This window comes from Pinus tabuliformis, chromosome 2_1, assembly GCF_031772625.1.
Source record: "Pinus tabuliformis cultivar Carrire ecotype Pingquan chromosome 2_1, CPIR1, whole genome shotgun sequence".
NCBI classification, from domain to species: Eukaryota; Viridiplantae; Streptophyta; class Pinopsida; order Pinales; family Pinaceae; genus Pinus; species Pinus tabuliformis.
In genome coordinates, this window is record NC_142299.1 from 313,071,683 (window position 1) to 313,088,152 (window position 16,470).

The following is a 16,470-nucleotide window of genomic DNA, read 5'->3' on the forward strand; positions in this document are numbered from 1 at the left end:
CTTTCTCAAGAATTTCCTGTAGTTCATGGTCCTCCATTTCCATCTCACTCTGGGTCATTTCATGGTCCATCTCCAGTTCTGCATCACTCATCATAGTTTCTTTCTGTTTGTTATCATCTTGTGTTTGTTCACTATTTTCTTCTTTCCCCTCCTCCACTAGACTTCCTCCCTTTGCCTGATCTGTTTCTGTTATACCTTCGTTCTCTTCGAGGACTTGAAACCTGTTCTGGCTAGCTTGTTGCCCTTCTGATTTATATGTCTTTGGCCCTCTTTTGCCTCCTTTTCCTTTATGTGCCACCTTGTGGAAGCTTTCAGAATCCTTCATTATGTCAGTTTTGCTTTTATTCTCTATTTTACTAAGAGGGCAGTCTCTGAACAGGTGCCCATGCTCGTGGCATTTGCGACACCTAAATGGAATGTGTTCATAATCTATTGTTTGTACCCATTCTTCATCAAATACCTCCAAGATAACCTCATCCGGCAGAGCTCCAGATAGATCCATCTCCACACATATTCTAGCAAAGGAAGTATACTTTCCCCTTCTAGTGGCCTCAAAAGCTTTGACAAAACGTCCTAACTTATTTCCTATGGCGGATAAGGATTCCGTTTGCTAGTAATCAAGAGGTAGAGAGTAGAGTCTTACCCAAACCGGGACCGATGTAAAAGTTTCACGTTCTGAAACAAAGTTCATAATCCATGGTCGCATATAGAGGCCTACTGCCGCATAAAAGTAGGCCCCTCCTTCAAGCACTCTGTCCTTATCTTCAATATTTTCAAATACCACAGTGAAGAAACCCTTAGACCCAAGATGTAGGTCAATGCTACCTTTTGGTTTCCAATGGTATTTAATCCACGTTTGTAAGGCTTTTTTAGTGGGCCATAAACCCATGAATTTACAAATGATTGCATATGTCTGCATGTGGTCCCTGTGTGCCTGCAGCGCAGGATCATTTAAAATGACTCTGAGGGTGACCGCCGCTTTGGGTTTACAAGGTCCCATGTGTGCTTTGTCTTTTTTTCCTTTCTCCTTGTCTTCTTCCTCATTTTCCTTTGTGCCATTATGCTCCCTTGACTTAGTTCCATCTTGTTCCTCTTCACTGTTTCCTTTCCTTCCTTCTGAAGGCTCTCTAACATTTTCCATTGGTTTTTTTCCCCTGCTGGCCACAGCCTGCTTGTAGGAGGGAGTGGAGCTCCCTCCTTTGCGTCCTTCCATGGAGAACAACCTCTGTAACAGCGTGTAACCTTAGTTTTTTGTCCTGCGCTCCCTCCCCTTCCCCTTTCACAAGTCAATTCGATGGTTGATACAACTTCAAAATGTAAAAGAAGTTGCCTTATTTAGAAAAATATGTTAAATGATGGCCAAATAATACATCCCCGTGCATTCTATAATTGATAATTAGACAAAAGACTCATGTTGTTATGCCAAGAGTTTCATTATTTATGTAAAATTGTCAATAATAGGAAATGAGTCTCAATTATCTTTGAGGGCTTATTTCACCTCATTTACCAATATTTTTAGATACATAATTTCCAAATACAAGAGGATTTTGAAAACGAAATCACACATATCATTGACATAATTCCTTTTCCATACATTTTGAATACCATTATATCATTAGTGTGTGAAGTTTATCCACCATTCATTTTACTAGCATGAATAGAGTATCCTTGTATAATAAAAGATAAGAATCATAGGAAACCATATCAAAATGACATGTCTCGAGTTGATTCAGGGGCCTATTGTTCTTCTAAAACTCTCTTTCTCAAATAATGAGTCTTTGCATTGATGACACCCTTAAAGATAGTGGTGTTAAAATTAATTTATACAAAAATGTGTTTTGACCACTGAAATGTTGAATCAATGCTAATATGTTTTTAATGCGATAATTTAATTTTATGCATATTTTATCTAAGTAATATATAGGTACTTATGTTGCAAGTTAATTTGAAAATTTAGTCTCTATCTTGTTTCATTCAAGATTTTTGTATATCTTAATAATTGAATGGATGAAAATGCACTAATTAATAATCACAAATAAATAATAGAGAAATCAATTCCACAAAATTTATATATATAGATATTATTGACAAAATTAATATATATATATATTTCAATATTATGATTTAAAATGTTTCAATGATATTTAAACGCTATCATTTGTATATAAAATTGCATTAAAATTTATATTAACACATATCCATTAAAAAAATAAAAGTTATATCATATTAAATGTTATATTGAAAATTGTCTTACTTTTAAAATTGATTTGTTGTAAATAAATATAAATAAGAAAATAATGCACTAAATGATCCCTAAAGAAATTGGTATATTGGTAAGGAAATTTAATATATATGTTTCAATAATATTTTTTTTAAGGATGTTTCAATAATACTTCAATGCTTTCACTTTATTAATGAAAGTGCTTTAAAATTTATATCAAATATGTGAATTAATGCTTATAGTTTATAAATGAAAGTGGTTTAAAATTTATATCAAATATGTGAATTAAGTTTCATATTCGTTAAATAATTAAAAAAATTATTATATTAAATATTAAGTTAAAAATATTTTATTTTTAAAATTAATTTATTATAAATAAATATATATAAACAAAATACAAATAAAATTAATTTCAAAATATTGTTTTTTTCAAAATTAGATGTCTAATAATGAGAATAAATCTCTCTGGCTTATATATATATATATATATATAAATATAAATTAAAATATATGTGGTGCTTAATTCTGTTTAACTCTGTTTTAGTTCCATAAAATTATAATAAATTAAAATATTTGTGGTTCTTAACTTTGTTTAACTAGGATTTAGTTCTGGCTTACGATGTGTAAGGCTTGGGACCTTACGATGTGTAAGGCTTGGGACCTGGACAATTAGCCATTTCTATCTATTGTTTTCAAGCCCTCTCGTACACATCTTGGGACCTGGACAATTAGCCATTTCTATCTATTGTTTTCAAGCCCTCTCGGATGCAGAGATACCTGGACAATCAACCATTTCTATCTATTGTTTTCAAGCCCTCTCGGATGTAGAGATATTTGTCTAGTACAACAATGTACTCCTTACGTTGTGCAATTATGTTCATTCTTATGCCTTGAAGGTCTTATAATCAAGATTTTTTTTTAAGTCGTCGACAAACTGCCTACATAGGCCGATCGAACCCTTGATCTTGTTATACATCACCAACAATTCCCAACCGATTTTCCTCACCCAAGCCCTCTTCCATGAATTCTCATCTACGTGGAAATTTGGATTAGAATTGTTTCTCTAATCAGTTTAGTGGAATTCAAAGGGTTTAAATTCTAAGATTCGTTCTCCTCTGTTAGAGTCGGAGTTTCCCTTGGAAAGACTTATCTAGTTTGCTAGCTACAATTAATGTGCATGGGTTGTATATGTCGACTGATGGATTTAAGCAAGTAGATTATCCAACAGTGGGCATATACAACCCCTAAATAACTCTTGTTGTTACCTTTGGCAAGACTTATCCAGCTTGTTGTCTGCAATTAATGTGCATGGGTTGTATATACCGACTAATGGATTTAAGCAAGTAGATTATCCAACCATGGGCATGTACAACCCCTGAATAACTCTTGTTGTTGCCCTTGGGAGCTGCAATTAACGTGCATGGGTTGTATGCGTCGATTGATGGATTTAAGCAAGTAGATTATCCAACCATGGACATATACAACCCCTAAATAACTCTTGTTGTTGCCCTTGGGAGTTATTTAAGCAAGTAGATTATCCAACCATGGACATATACAACCCCTAAATAACTCTTGTTGTTGCCCTTGGAGTTATTTAAGCAAGTAGATTATCCAACCATGGACATATACAACCCCTAAATAACTCTTGTTGTTGCCCTTGGGAGTTATTTACGATTGAAATTGAATTCCTTAAGAGTAGAATATATGGTTTTCAAAAAGATAGTTGTTTTTTCCATAGATTTCCATATGTCTGTGAAAAAAATTGATAAATTTACAATATGCATATTATTTTTTTATGAGATGACAATGTTTTAAGTTTAAATTTTTATTTTTTTTAATTTAAATTGCATTTTTAAATATACAAATAGATTTAGTATTTGAAAACTCCTGTAATAAAGGTTGTTATTTTGTCAATTTGTAGTTTTATGATGATCCAAGGATGACTTGAAAATTGTGATGTGCATAATTGTTTATTTGAAGCTTTAAATTAATGTTATTTAGGTTTTGAATGATAATAAATTTATTATGAGTTATGTCTATTATTGAGTAAATAGGTGGTATTTAATTGATTGTTTGAGTATTTGAATTAGTTGTATTTTATTTGGTTTTTAATTGAGGAAAAAAATGGTTGGTTTAAATAAATTATGAAGTGAAGATTGTATATAATGTGAATAAATATAGATATTATTTATCTCTTATATGTTAATTTGGTGAACATTTTTTTGGTAAAATCTTGTTTTGTTGTTTAAAATTGGTTTTTAATTGCATATATAGATTCAACACTCTAAAAAACTCTTGGAGCACTTGGATTGTCAAGAATTCGCAACTCAAACTTGTGATTACAACAAAACCCTATCAAATTCTAGGAAAATTAGACTGAAAAATATGTTGAAAAACTCTCCACTACAGCATAAATATGTAACTAAACCTATACCAGCTATCCTAGACTGTGTATGTTGTGTATATTACTCAAAGCCAAAAATCCATGTAGATAATGGGGGATACTAACTTTTATAAATTTTGAGTACAAAAGCAATATTATGATGGGATGACTTTTCTATTGCACAAAGTTCCAAATACACCGATACTAAAAAAAATATTCCATACAATTATCTCTTCAAATTAATTCTCAATAGAAAAACCTTATATACGTATACTCCCATCATTAATAAATACCAACTACCCAATAAAATTTATTAAAAAAATCCTTTACCTTAAATAAATATCCACTACTGTTTCATAGACACGGATTATTACACTACTATCTCATAAACATAAATAATTAGTAGTGGACTTTTTGTTGTTGTCAAAAGTCCTAATATTATTAAATAATTCCTTACAACACTATGATTAAAATAACATAATAATGCTTAAAGAAACACATTCCTTGGGAGTATGAACTAATTAGGAAGTGTGAGGATATTTGGATTCTTTCAACTACCGTGATTAAATAATTGTTAATCACAAGGCTATTAAGTACTATTAGCAATAAAAGCAACTCGCTGGCAAACCTCTTAATGCTTAAAAGATAACCAAGATCCATGATATTAGAGGTTAATTGTCAATTTGTTTTCTACTTTAGTTTATGCATGTTTATGAGAATCTCTTCCACATCAATTATAAACTATTATTTCACTGATCAAAGAGGGTGACATCAATTATAAACTATTATTTCACTGATCAAAGAGGGTGACATCAATTATAAACTATTATTTCACTGATCAAAGAGGGTGAGCATGTTATTGTTAGTTACTGGATACTACATACTAAATAATTGTTCATCTTATTAATCAAAATGGAATTCTTCCGTACCAATAATACTGAAGAATATTGGCAAAAAAATGAAAGAATGTTTGGAATTGGAGAATCAAGTATTTAAACTAGACTCTCAATCTTAACGATATTGTATTGTTGCATACGTCAAACTTCTAACTAGATTGTGGATTTCGTCAGGCTGCAACGTTAATTGGAGTGAAGATCCCATGGCTTTGAGTTGAAAAAAAGCCTGCAAGTTTCGCCTAAAGCTTATCCAAATTTTTACCTGCAAGAAAATATAAACGAAAAACTTATGTAATGTTAAAATTCTTAAAAAAAAATTGTAATAAAACTATGGAAAACAGAAAGAAAATAATTATTTAGGAACCTTCTATTAGAAAGGCAGTATAGAAATACAAATTTACTCTACAGTTTATCAATCAATATTAAAAAAAGACAAATTAAAATCTTGACTTGCACTTATATGTCTCCTACAGCCACTATCTAGATTAATACAACACACATGTTTGAAACTTTTGTGTTATCCAATAAATTACTTTGTAGGATGTGTTTGCAGTAAAAGGACCATTTTCATGGCCGTTACTTTTTACAAAAGGATAAATATGATTCAAATAGTTTTGAATTTTGGATATTCTATTTAACTATTTCTCAACCTACAAAATTTTCAAAATTGTAATTGTGACATTCAACTATATTGTTACGTTTGGTTGTGATCTGGTGGCATGTTGGGGTGTTTGCCTTGATAGGCAGTGATCTGGTGGCATGTTGGGGAGTTTGCCTTGATAGGCAGTGATCTGGTGTTGATAAGGAGAATTGGACACATATCACAAAGTGCCCTCTTTGTACCCCTTGCATTGGAGCCTTGCTCCTGTCTGACATCACTTCGGAGCTTGAAAATTGTAACGCTTCACGTGTGAGCCTACTTGGTTTCGTGCCTTGCTTTGCAGGGGTATAGGCTTAAATACGTATTGGTGGCCTCCCTTAGTCTCATATATATAGAGGAGGGAGAGAGTAATTTCATATCACACAATCACTTCAGCATCTTGTGTAAGGGATGTGAGAAGAAGAGCACACTTGATTCTCTCTCTTCCTCTCTTTGTACCTTACCTCTCTTCTCTTGGAAGTGCTAGGATTTCTTGGAGTTCTGGGAGCATCTTGATCACAAGGATCAGTTTTCATCCCTTCGAGACATTGGTGGAAGGGTTTTGTGATTAAACAATAGGTTGTATTTGCTGAAGTAGAAAAGAAGAAGAGACATCTGGCCAAGAAGGCTTGTTATGCTCTTGATTACAATGATCAGTTTTCATCCCTTCGAGACATTGGTGGAAGGGTTTTGTGATTAAACAATAGGTTGTATTTGCTGAAGTAGAAAAGAAGAAGAGACATCTGGCCAAGAAGGCTTGTTAATGTTGATGCTAGCCTATGGAGAATCATTGGTGGAGCTAGGGTTTTCTTTGTTTCCCCTAGCTATCGCTAGAGCATTGTGCTAGCCTTCGAATGAGGCTATGGTATGTATATGAAATCCATCCTTATACCTATATATGAATTTTTCAGCAGTCCAAAATTGTCATATTGTATGTTTTTATTTTCAACTATCTAATTCTTTTTGGTTTATTAATTTCCAGTACTTGCGTATCTTAATGATTTGACATTAAGTTAAGGGTGAAATTGTCAAGAGTTTTAACATTAATCTTGAAAAAGATAGAGAAGAATTACTACTGTAATCCTCATATCATAAAGTGATTTTCAGACTTCGTTTATGCACGATAAGATTGTCTTACAGGTCCAAAACTTCTTGAAAAAGATAGTGAAGAATTACTACTGCAATCCTCATATCATAAAGTGATTTTCAGACTTCGTTTATGCACGATAAGATTGTCTTACAGGTCCAAAACTTCTTGGCACAAATGCGGTATCTTTTCTCTTGGATTGCCTTGTTGATTTGGGTTGTTAAAAAGTGAAATCTTTTCTCTTGGATTGCCTTGTTGATTTGGGTTGTTAAAACGTGAAATCTTTTCTCTTGGATTGCCTTGTTGATTTGGGTTGTTAAAAAGTGAAATATTTTTCATTCTAGATGTTGTTCTATCATATTTTAATAACATCCCCAAGACTGAAAAATCATATAACTGGGATATCAGGAAACCTCCAAGAAAGATGTGAAATTTCTAAAATCCTAGATTTGAAATTTCCTATGTTGTAATCTTCCAAGATCTATGCCATCCTTTTGAGATCGAGATCAACACATTTGCATATGCCGCGGGATCGTTCCTGACTCAATTTGGCATCCTATTGCATATTACTCATAGACATTTAACAACACCATATGAAACTATGAAACTATTCAGTGGACAACTAGGAATTGTACACCATTAAACATCACATCAATGGAAACATTACTTACAAGGTAAGGAGACTACTATTTCATGATGATCCCAAACCTTTGTACTTTTTGCATTACAAGGAACAAAGTGTAGAGTGCCCACTACATGAAATGGATGGCATTCTTCCAGAAATTTCATTAAGAGAGGCTCAACAAATCTAGTGATTGATTGCCTTAATCCACAAGTTGGCACACTCCTCACCATTATGATACTGGCCAGTGACACAAGAGTAAGTAGCTACAAATTTATGAAGTAGATCTGCATAATGCACAAATTTATAAAGATGCTCACACAAGAATGTTCACTATAAATCATCGCCTTAACAATAACCTAATCTCCAACCTTATAAGTGTGTCTCTTCCAATTGGCGAGCAATGCCCAAAGCCAATCTAGGAAGAACATTACTCCAAGACCAAAAGCCATTTTGGCACCCATAAAATACTTGCTGTTTTTGAAAAATACAACTACTAGCGAAATCTATGTAAAGACATAGCATGAGATTCAATCTTCCATAGCTTGCACCATCGCTAACACCCCAAACTAGAAGCAAGGATCATACATTCCTCTACTAATTCCACAACAACCATGGGAATATATTTGATAGATTTTATGAAGAGATTCACATTCCATGTGGAACTAAGTTAAACCATGCAATCTGTACCATGCCTATTAGTACCAGGATTTCTCCATTTTATCTTCCTCTATTTGCCATGTTTCCCAAAAGTCAACAATCATGTAAATCATTAAAAAAAGCATGCAAGCAATTCTTAAGGCCACCATGGACTTCGCCCCTAATAAGTTTGAAATTATTTAAACTTATCAATCACAAAGAACTCTTCTCTCTTCCCGAAACCCCCTCAGTCTCCTCCATTACCTCAGCAGTGAATCCCAACTCGATGCCCTCTAGGACCTATATTCGTAGATTTATGTACCCCTCTTGGATGACTAATCTCTTGGGTTCCATACTCCTCTCTCGTCACATCTATGAAATTTTACACACAGGTTTTATGTGCACAGAGTAGTGTAGAATAAACAAACAAGGGCAGGGACTGGCAAATAGATTAGCAGGCAAACTTAAACAGTAAATAAACTTTTGAAATGCAAGAACATTACCTTTATATGATCATCAATCACATATTGTACTTATCAACATGCATCCATTTTGTAGCTGACCACTTATTACCCTCAATTACCGGGCAGCTACCTGTCAAAAATACAACACTGTATAAACTTAAAAACCTAAATTACATTTGAGGGAAGAGTAGGATTTTGCAAGATAGTGCATCAGCTTGATCATTAGCGAAACATCTGCTTCCAAAAAAATGTGCCTTGAAAAAATGATATTCACATGCAACAATCTTTGGCTGGATCAAAATGAAGGGTTTTGTAACTTGTTACTAAACCTTGAAAGAAATTCAGATATTTAAAGAAATCGTAAAAAAATCTCTCCTGCTACTGTTTGCATAGTACTTAGATGTTTAAAATAATCTGTAGACTGATATACTAACCATGTAAACTCATTGGATCTTCAGTAGCATCAGGTTTCATGCTCCAAAAAAGTATAGCATCTCCCATTCTTGGCCTCACCGATAAGCCAGATCTGCCACATTCAGATAACTGATCCCACCATGGAACACTACTGCTGTTTACTTCATGGCTTGGAAAAACAGTCTCTCCTCCTTTCTCCACATCTGATCTGTAGTGAATGAGTATCTCATTTAGATCGTATAAACAACTATGAGACTATGATGGCAACAATATAAAACAGGGCTTGTTGGTATTATAAAATAGTTAATAAAGGACATACAGGTACATCAGCATAGTAGCCATACGCTGCCCACCATTCTTAGTGTTGAATGGATCAAGGAAATAATCAAAATGTGGCTCATATTTCTGCCCAACATTGTAGTGCAGGACGTGAAGACCCTCTCCATTTTCTGTCATCAATTGAGAGATAAAACGGTTACTTTTGTATCTTGAATTATATATTCAGCACATTCTCACATCGTTCATCTCTGGATTGCGCACAATTATTGAAAATAAGAGATCAAGCATTATGTTGCTCCAGCTGGTTAGCTTCCAAAATTCTTGAATCTCTACTATAACCTTGCTGACAAATATTGAAGGCAAAAAAACTTCTAAAACCTCTATTTAAGAGCACTGCTATACTAATGATTTTGGATAAACGGTATTGCAATCACACTTCATGAAAAATTATAGATTGAATGGCAAAGACAGTGGGCACCCATCAGAGATATAATTGTTATCAATCAATCTCATACTGGCAACCAGTAAGAAATAGAACCTATAAAAGATACAATGAACTGGAATAGAAAATGACAGAGGACTGAAACAATGAGTTCGAAGCATTATTACAAATTCAAAGGGGAGTGGATATACTTAAATACCTTCAGGTAGGTGTGCAAAATCTGCAATCCTTTTTTCAATCCTACGTACAATTTTATCTCGTCCTCGGCTTAGGAAGTAACCGGAGCTTGTGCGGACTCTGTGGTGCAGTATAAGGTGTTAAATACATCAGACTGATATGGTACAAAGAAGCAATGTCGATTTCAAAAGCTTAATCAAAAGTAAAAAAAAAAAAAATCAAACAAACCTGCTCTCCACGCTTTTTCCTGTTTTGCTATCCACAACATATGACCTTTCCATGTGTGGTTTCGCAGTATTAATTAAATATTCACATTCATCCTTGGTCTGCTTAAAGGTAATTAATCAAATCAGATAAATGCTAGAATTATTATACATTATGATTTCATGTGGATACTAAAGACATGAAAACCAATTCAAACCATTCTTGGTGATAAAAATACCAGAAATTACCTCAATCAATGTTTCCATTATGAAAAAGTAAACTAAATTAGGATAGGTTCTCAGAGATTTTAATGTCAAGAAAAATTTCCAATGATTTGTATACTGACCAGAAAATTGTGATACAGAAAGGCTCGTGGCTCCCATGATAGAACCTCCACCGGCTGCCTTGATTCTTCATTTCCATAACTATACTTCAAAAGAAAACAACTTGGTCAGTCTGGCAAAATTCAGAGACACTGAACTGTTTCTTCAATTTCGTTTTCTCAGTTTTTCTCGTAAATTCAGATCCAAATCCTACCAAAAGCAAGTCAAATACAATAACATAGCTTATATGTAATGTAATATGCATTAGAGTGGAAGGAAACACAAGATGAAGGGTACAATCTTCTTCAATAGAAGATTTATCTACAACTTCCTTCTATACAATTGAATTTTAATTCTGTTTTATCTGGGCAAACAAATTCCAAATTAGATAAAGTTAAAGGCAATGGATACTTATAGTGAATTCCATCCGAAATTTCTTTGACGGTATTTAAATCAGTGGAACACATGTGAGGTTGAAGCTTCAGATATATTTATTTCATTTTAAATACCTCACAACTATAGATTTGATGGCCCACATATATCACTGCAGGTTGTAAGGATTCTTTTAACCATATTACTGTGAGCATAAGAAAACTTACCTATAAGCATTCATCTGTTCCTTGTCACCATACAAGTGGGTTCATGCCCTAGTTTGAAATAGTTTCTCTCTTAGAATGGACAATTTGAGACATAAACTTGTGGCCTAACGACAAAGTGGAGAATTTGCTTGCTATAATACTCTTGTGGTAGCTGATAGATGAGGCAACTATCATTTGGATCCTGTAGCTTGGGTGTGATGATGATATAGGCTAAGCTACCATTGGATCATGGATCTAGAAGTTACTCAATAATATTTTATTGTAAAATGGTTGAGTGGGAGCTCTATAAAGAGAAGAGAGCTCTCATTTGTTGGGCATGGTTGGAATGTGGAAATTCCTTTCCAAGCTTAGTTGAAGATCTTTGGAAGGAATAAGCTAAGGGGCATTCTAATGCAAGGCTATTCATTTACGTTTTTTCCTTCTCGGGTTGATTTGATTGTTCGAAATTACCTATATAAATCTGCTGAAATAATCTTTGTAGAAGGGAGGTCTTATCCCAAAAAAAGACATCAGGGTTGAGGTGAAACCCTCCATTCCTCTTGCTGTAATCATTCTGTTTGTTAAAAGATTTTACTGCTGCAATCTCTTGGTTATTGCTGTCCACTGTCTTTTGACGGCTGCCCAAGATAGTGTTTCAAGGTTAAGTTTTAATTCTACAAGGAGTGTTTCCTACTTGTGTCTACTTCATTTATGATTTCATATGTGGTTGTCCTTTAATTATTCATGGTTACACATTGATTTCAATGTATAACTAATATAGTGGTCACGTGTTATGCATATCTATAGAAAAAATAAAAACTGTGGTAAAGATTTTTGCAGATCATTGAACTTAATCTTTCTAGAGTGCAATCACTCTGATCCAAATCTTCTTCAGATGTTGTTGCTTATTTTGTGTTTTTCTTTGTGCTCTTAAGACTTATTGGTTGGATTCTCATGCCTATGGTGGTAGTGATTACCTAAGTTAAGCTACCATTGAGTACTCCTCCCTAAAGGTGGGAGTGATTATTTATGCTAAGCTACCATTGAAATCGTGTGCATTGCGGTGCCAGTAACTGTGTAGGCTAATTTACCATTAGATTCCTTGGTTGCCTACTTTTCACTATGTTCCTATCTCCTCTGCATACTGCCGTGATGGTATCAAAGCTACTGAATTTCGTTGCTGTAATCATGTCTAAAGATCTCAAGCAAAAATTTAATATTAACTTTATAACAGTGGACAATTTGACCCCTGAATATAGAATCCAGAAACAAGGATACCTGACACATTTTTCTTGCATATTTGCACATCACATCTAATCCCCTAAAAAAACCCAATCTGCATATCCACATAAAATACTCATTGTACAGAGTTATGGAAATATAACCAGACATGGCATAACAGGAATAATGGAAAAAAGTGATGAATAGAGAATCTGCCAAATTTCATTGTTGTAATCATGTCTACTGGTATCAAGCAATAATTAAATATTAACTTCAACAATGGACAATTTTACCCCTGAATATAGAGTCCAGAAACAAGGAAACCCTGACACATTTTTCTTACATATTAGCACAACATATCTATGCCCTCAAAAGATAATAAATCCGCAAATCCATATAAAATACTAATGCACAGGGTTATAGAAAATAACCAGACATGATATAACAGGAAAACGGGGAAAAATAATGTAGAGAGAATCTGAAGTGCACCTGTGTCCGTCGGGATCAGTACTTTCAGTTAATTTTTTATATTTCATGGCTTTTGATTCTTGGGGTACAGAAAACATTCCCAGCGCGAGCATAAGCAGTAAAACAATCGACAGCAGGACAAAGAGAGAGCGTTCCAAAGACCTGTTTGGTTTTTTAAATAGGCCTGCTTTTGCCATTCTTTATCAATTGAAGGCTAATTGCTGTCTGCGAGAAAAGAACTGTGTCGAATAAAAATCTACTGTTGGTATTTTAGCTTTAATGGAGTCTTCCAGAAGGCTAATGGCTATGTCTGCAATGATTTTGATATGCAAGCATTTTAGTTAAAAGATTTATATAGTTGGGATTATAGTTTTAATGGTATCTTCCATACAAACTATAGGCTGCCCCTCGAAATTTCGAAAACTACCCTCCACTAAAAATGGTTGACAGTTAACAATGGGCTGCCCCCTGAAATTTCCAAAACTCCCGCGGCATTGTGAGGGGTTTTGCGGGAAACTTCCGAAACTACCACGGCATAGAGAAGGTATCGCGGGAAATTCCCGAGACTACAATTTTGTTGACCAGCAAGTGACTTCTAAGAAACGGCTTTGGATAGAAAGATGGACCGCCCTTTGAAATTGAAGGTGCAATAATTTGACTGTAACAGCATGTTAAGATCTTGTGAGAATTCTTGGGCTTCGAATTTGCAGGGGTTGACTGTACGCGGCTTGCGAGAATTCGTTCGAAATTTATGGTGTGGATTGGTTAAATTGAATAAATGTTACCAGCACACATTAAACTTGTAAATGTGGCATTTTCAAACTTGTAAACGTGCCATTTTCAAACTTGTAATGATGCTAACTGAAAACAAGATCAGAGACATGACCCAAAAGGGTTGTATTTGCGAGCCCCTGTCACGATGATGACCAAGTTTAGATATCTTGAATACACTCTTCTTCTGATTCTTTTCCCAGGTGTAGAAGTCGTTAATTGAATTCATAAATGCGCGTTGCGTTAATTCAGTGTTCTGGTAATGCGAACATGGCGGATTTGTTGACCATGGTCTTCGATTCAAGATGTATCGGTTCAAATTTAATAAAGAATCAATATAAAACTCGAAAAATTACGTAGTTTGAAATATTTATATATAATTTATGATATGAATTTTAAAAATAAATTTAATGGATTTTAATTTTTGAAATTTTCATTAAATCAAATAGAAATTAAATAAATAAAAAAAATATATCATGAGGATTTATACTTGAGGTTATGGGTCACATTGAAAGAATCCATATAAAACGTTTTATATGGTTTAAATCAAATACAAATTTAAAAAAAAAAAAAAATCATGAGGATTTATACTTGAGGTTATGGGTCACATTGAAAGAATTCTTATAAAATTCGAAAATATATATATATATATATATGTATATAATTTTAATTTTTAAAATATAAAAAATTAAATTAAAGTAAAAATGAGGTATAAATTTAAATTTAAAAAGGAAGTTTTTTACTTTGAAAGGTTTAATTTTTATCCTAAAGTTATATGCACATTGAGATGGTGGTGAGCACTCAAAAAAATATATATTAAAATTAGTCTAGTAATGTGTGCATATATCTGGATTAAAACTCACCTCTATGTTTTTTTTTTAATTGTGTGAAGGCCATCAACTTAAATCAATTTAAATTGGATTAAAATCTACTTCTATGTCTTTTTTAAAAAAGGTCATGAGGTATAGAATAGTGGATGATAAAATGTATTGTTAAGACATTTTTGTGTGTGAAAGTTATGAATTCAAAACTTTGTGGATTTCCCTAACACACATAGACATATATATAGGAGTTGTCTAATAGATGAAATAGTTTTTTTCACTGGAATTCGCCAAAATCCAACAATACAAGTTCAATATGTGTTGTTGTCTAAAATACATTGTGAAAAACCCATGGGCATTCGAATTATGCAAATTAAACAACTTAAACTCAAGTTTTTGAAAATCTGTCATATTTTGATTAAAATTAACCAGAAAAATAGTCGTCAAAAAAGTCATTTTGTCTATAAGTTAGACTATGCCTATATATATATATATATATATATATATATATATATATATCACTAAAATTTATTATAAATCATTTCAACATGTCTTAATTTTATACTTTAATTTTTATATTAAATTAATATCTTGTAAGTTTGATGTTAAATAATTTGAAATGCAACTAGGTTAGTATCTCATCTTATGGATTCAACTAAGGCGACACACCGTTGAGGTAGTTTCATTGACAACCACAAAAGATATTGACTTTCTGATGAATACTATCTAGGTTGAAACCACCTTTTGGTCTCAAAGTAAGACCTAACATTGTTTTCAATTAGCCAAGAGTTTGTCTTCATCAAACATAGGGAAACACGTTAACAACTCAAGACCTAGATGCATCTGACAGGAGCGAAAATTTACCCTCTTATGGATTGTCAATGAGTTATTTCAAGTGGTGTGGTTTTCCTCGAATAACAGGATGAGTCGACTAACATTTGTGAATAATAGTCAATGATCACTATCTTGATTGAGTTATGATAGGTTTTGCCCCTTGATGAAAAAGGAAAAGAAAAATAAAAGTTCGATATTAAATTTATTTATTTATAAGCAAGTCATGTTTTATAACACACACACAAACACATACACATATTCTATGTGGTTCATGGACCCCAGATGTAAGAGCCCTATCCTAGGGTCTGCTAACGGATCTAATTTCTTCTGAAATTAAATGCGATAAGAGGCTTTAACTTACCTACTTACACTGCTTTCAACAAATAAAATTTTACCAATTACATTCTAATCAACATAAATAAAGGTGAATATTTCATTCTAATTAACTTTGCAAGAGTAGTCTATGGAGGAATACATGTACCGGTGGCTGATGGAGATACCTTTGTCCTGCTGCTCTTGCTAAATGCTCCTCTTTACGGACCCAACCAGATTTACCTCTGAGCCAACTAGGAAATAATCCCTAGCCCAGGAAACCTCCACAGGTTCCCTAGCCCTCCGAGCCCAAGTCCAACCAGATGTAGTGTGTGTGTCCAAATGAAAGATTCAGACCAAGATAACAATACTTCCCTCCTCTCAACAACCCAAGAAACCTCCACAGGTTCCTAAGGTCTCCAAAAACACAACAAGTCCAAACAATCACAACCAACCCCACAATCCTAAGCAAGACCCAACCTCCCCTTTTCTCCCTTCCCCCTTCCCTTTTATACCCTCCGTCCCTTCTCTATCTCAACCATCTCTCATTAATGTCATTAACTTCTCATCCATCCTTACAATTGAATTCTCTTCTCCCAAGTAAGCTGGCAGTACATTTGGAAATGTGACATGACTATAAAATTGAGAATTTAATGGGAAAGGACCATGTCTTC

The 16,470-nt window shown here is 33.6% G+C and overlaps 1 protein-coding gene across 1 annotated transcript; it reads right to left on the minus strand.

Annotated features, from left to right (window-relative positions):
• Positions 1–5,411: 5,411 nt before the first annotated feature.
• LOC149200104 (putative prolyl 4-hydroxylase 10) lies at positions 5,412–13,963 on the minus strand. The gene is made up of 8 exons (XM_089402586.1): positions 13,080–13,963; positions 10,815–10,893; positions 10,493–10,590; positions 10,287–10,384; positions 9,686–9,815; positions 9,387–9,574; positions 8,992–9,082; positions 5,412–5,762 (listed from the first exon to the last, which is right to left on the minus strand). The coding sequence occupies exons 1-7, from the start codon at positions 13,253–13,255 to the stop codon at positions 9,009–9,011; spliced, it is 843 nt and encodes a 280-aa protein (XP_089258712.1). The 5' UTR covers positions 13,256–13,963; the 3' UTR covers positions 5,412–5,762; positions 8,992–9,008.
• Positions 13,964–16,470: the final 2,507 nt, after the last annotated feature.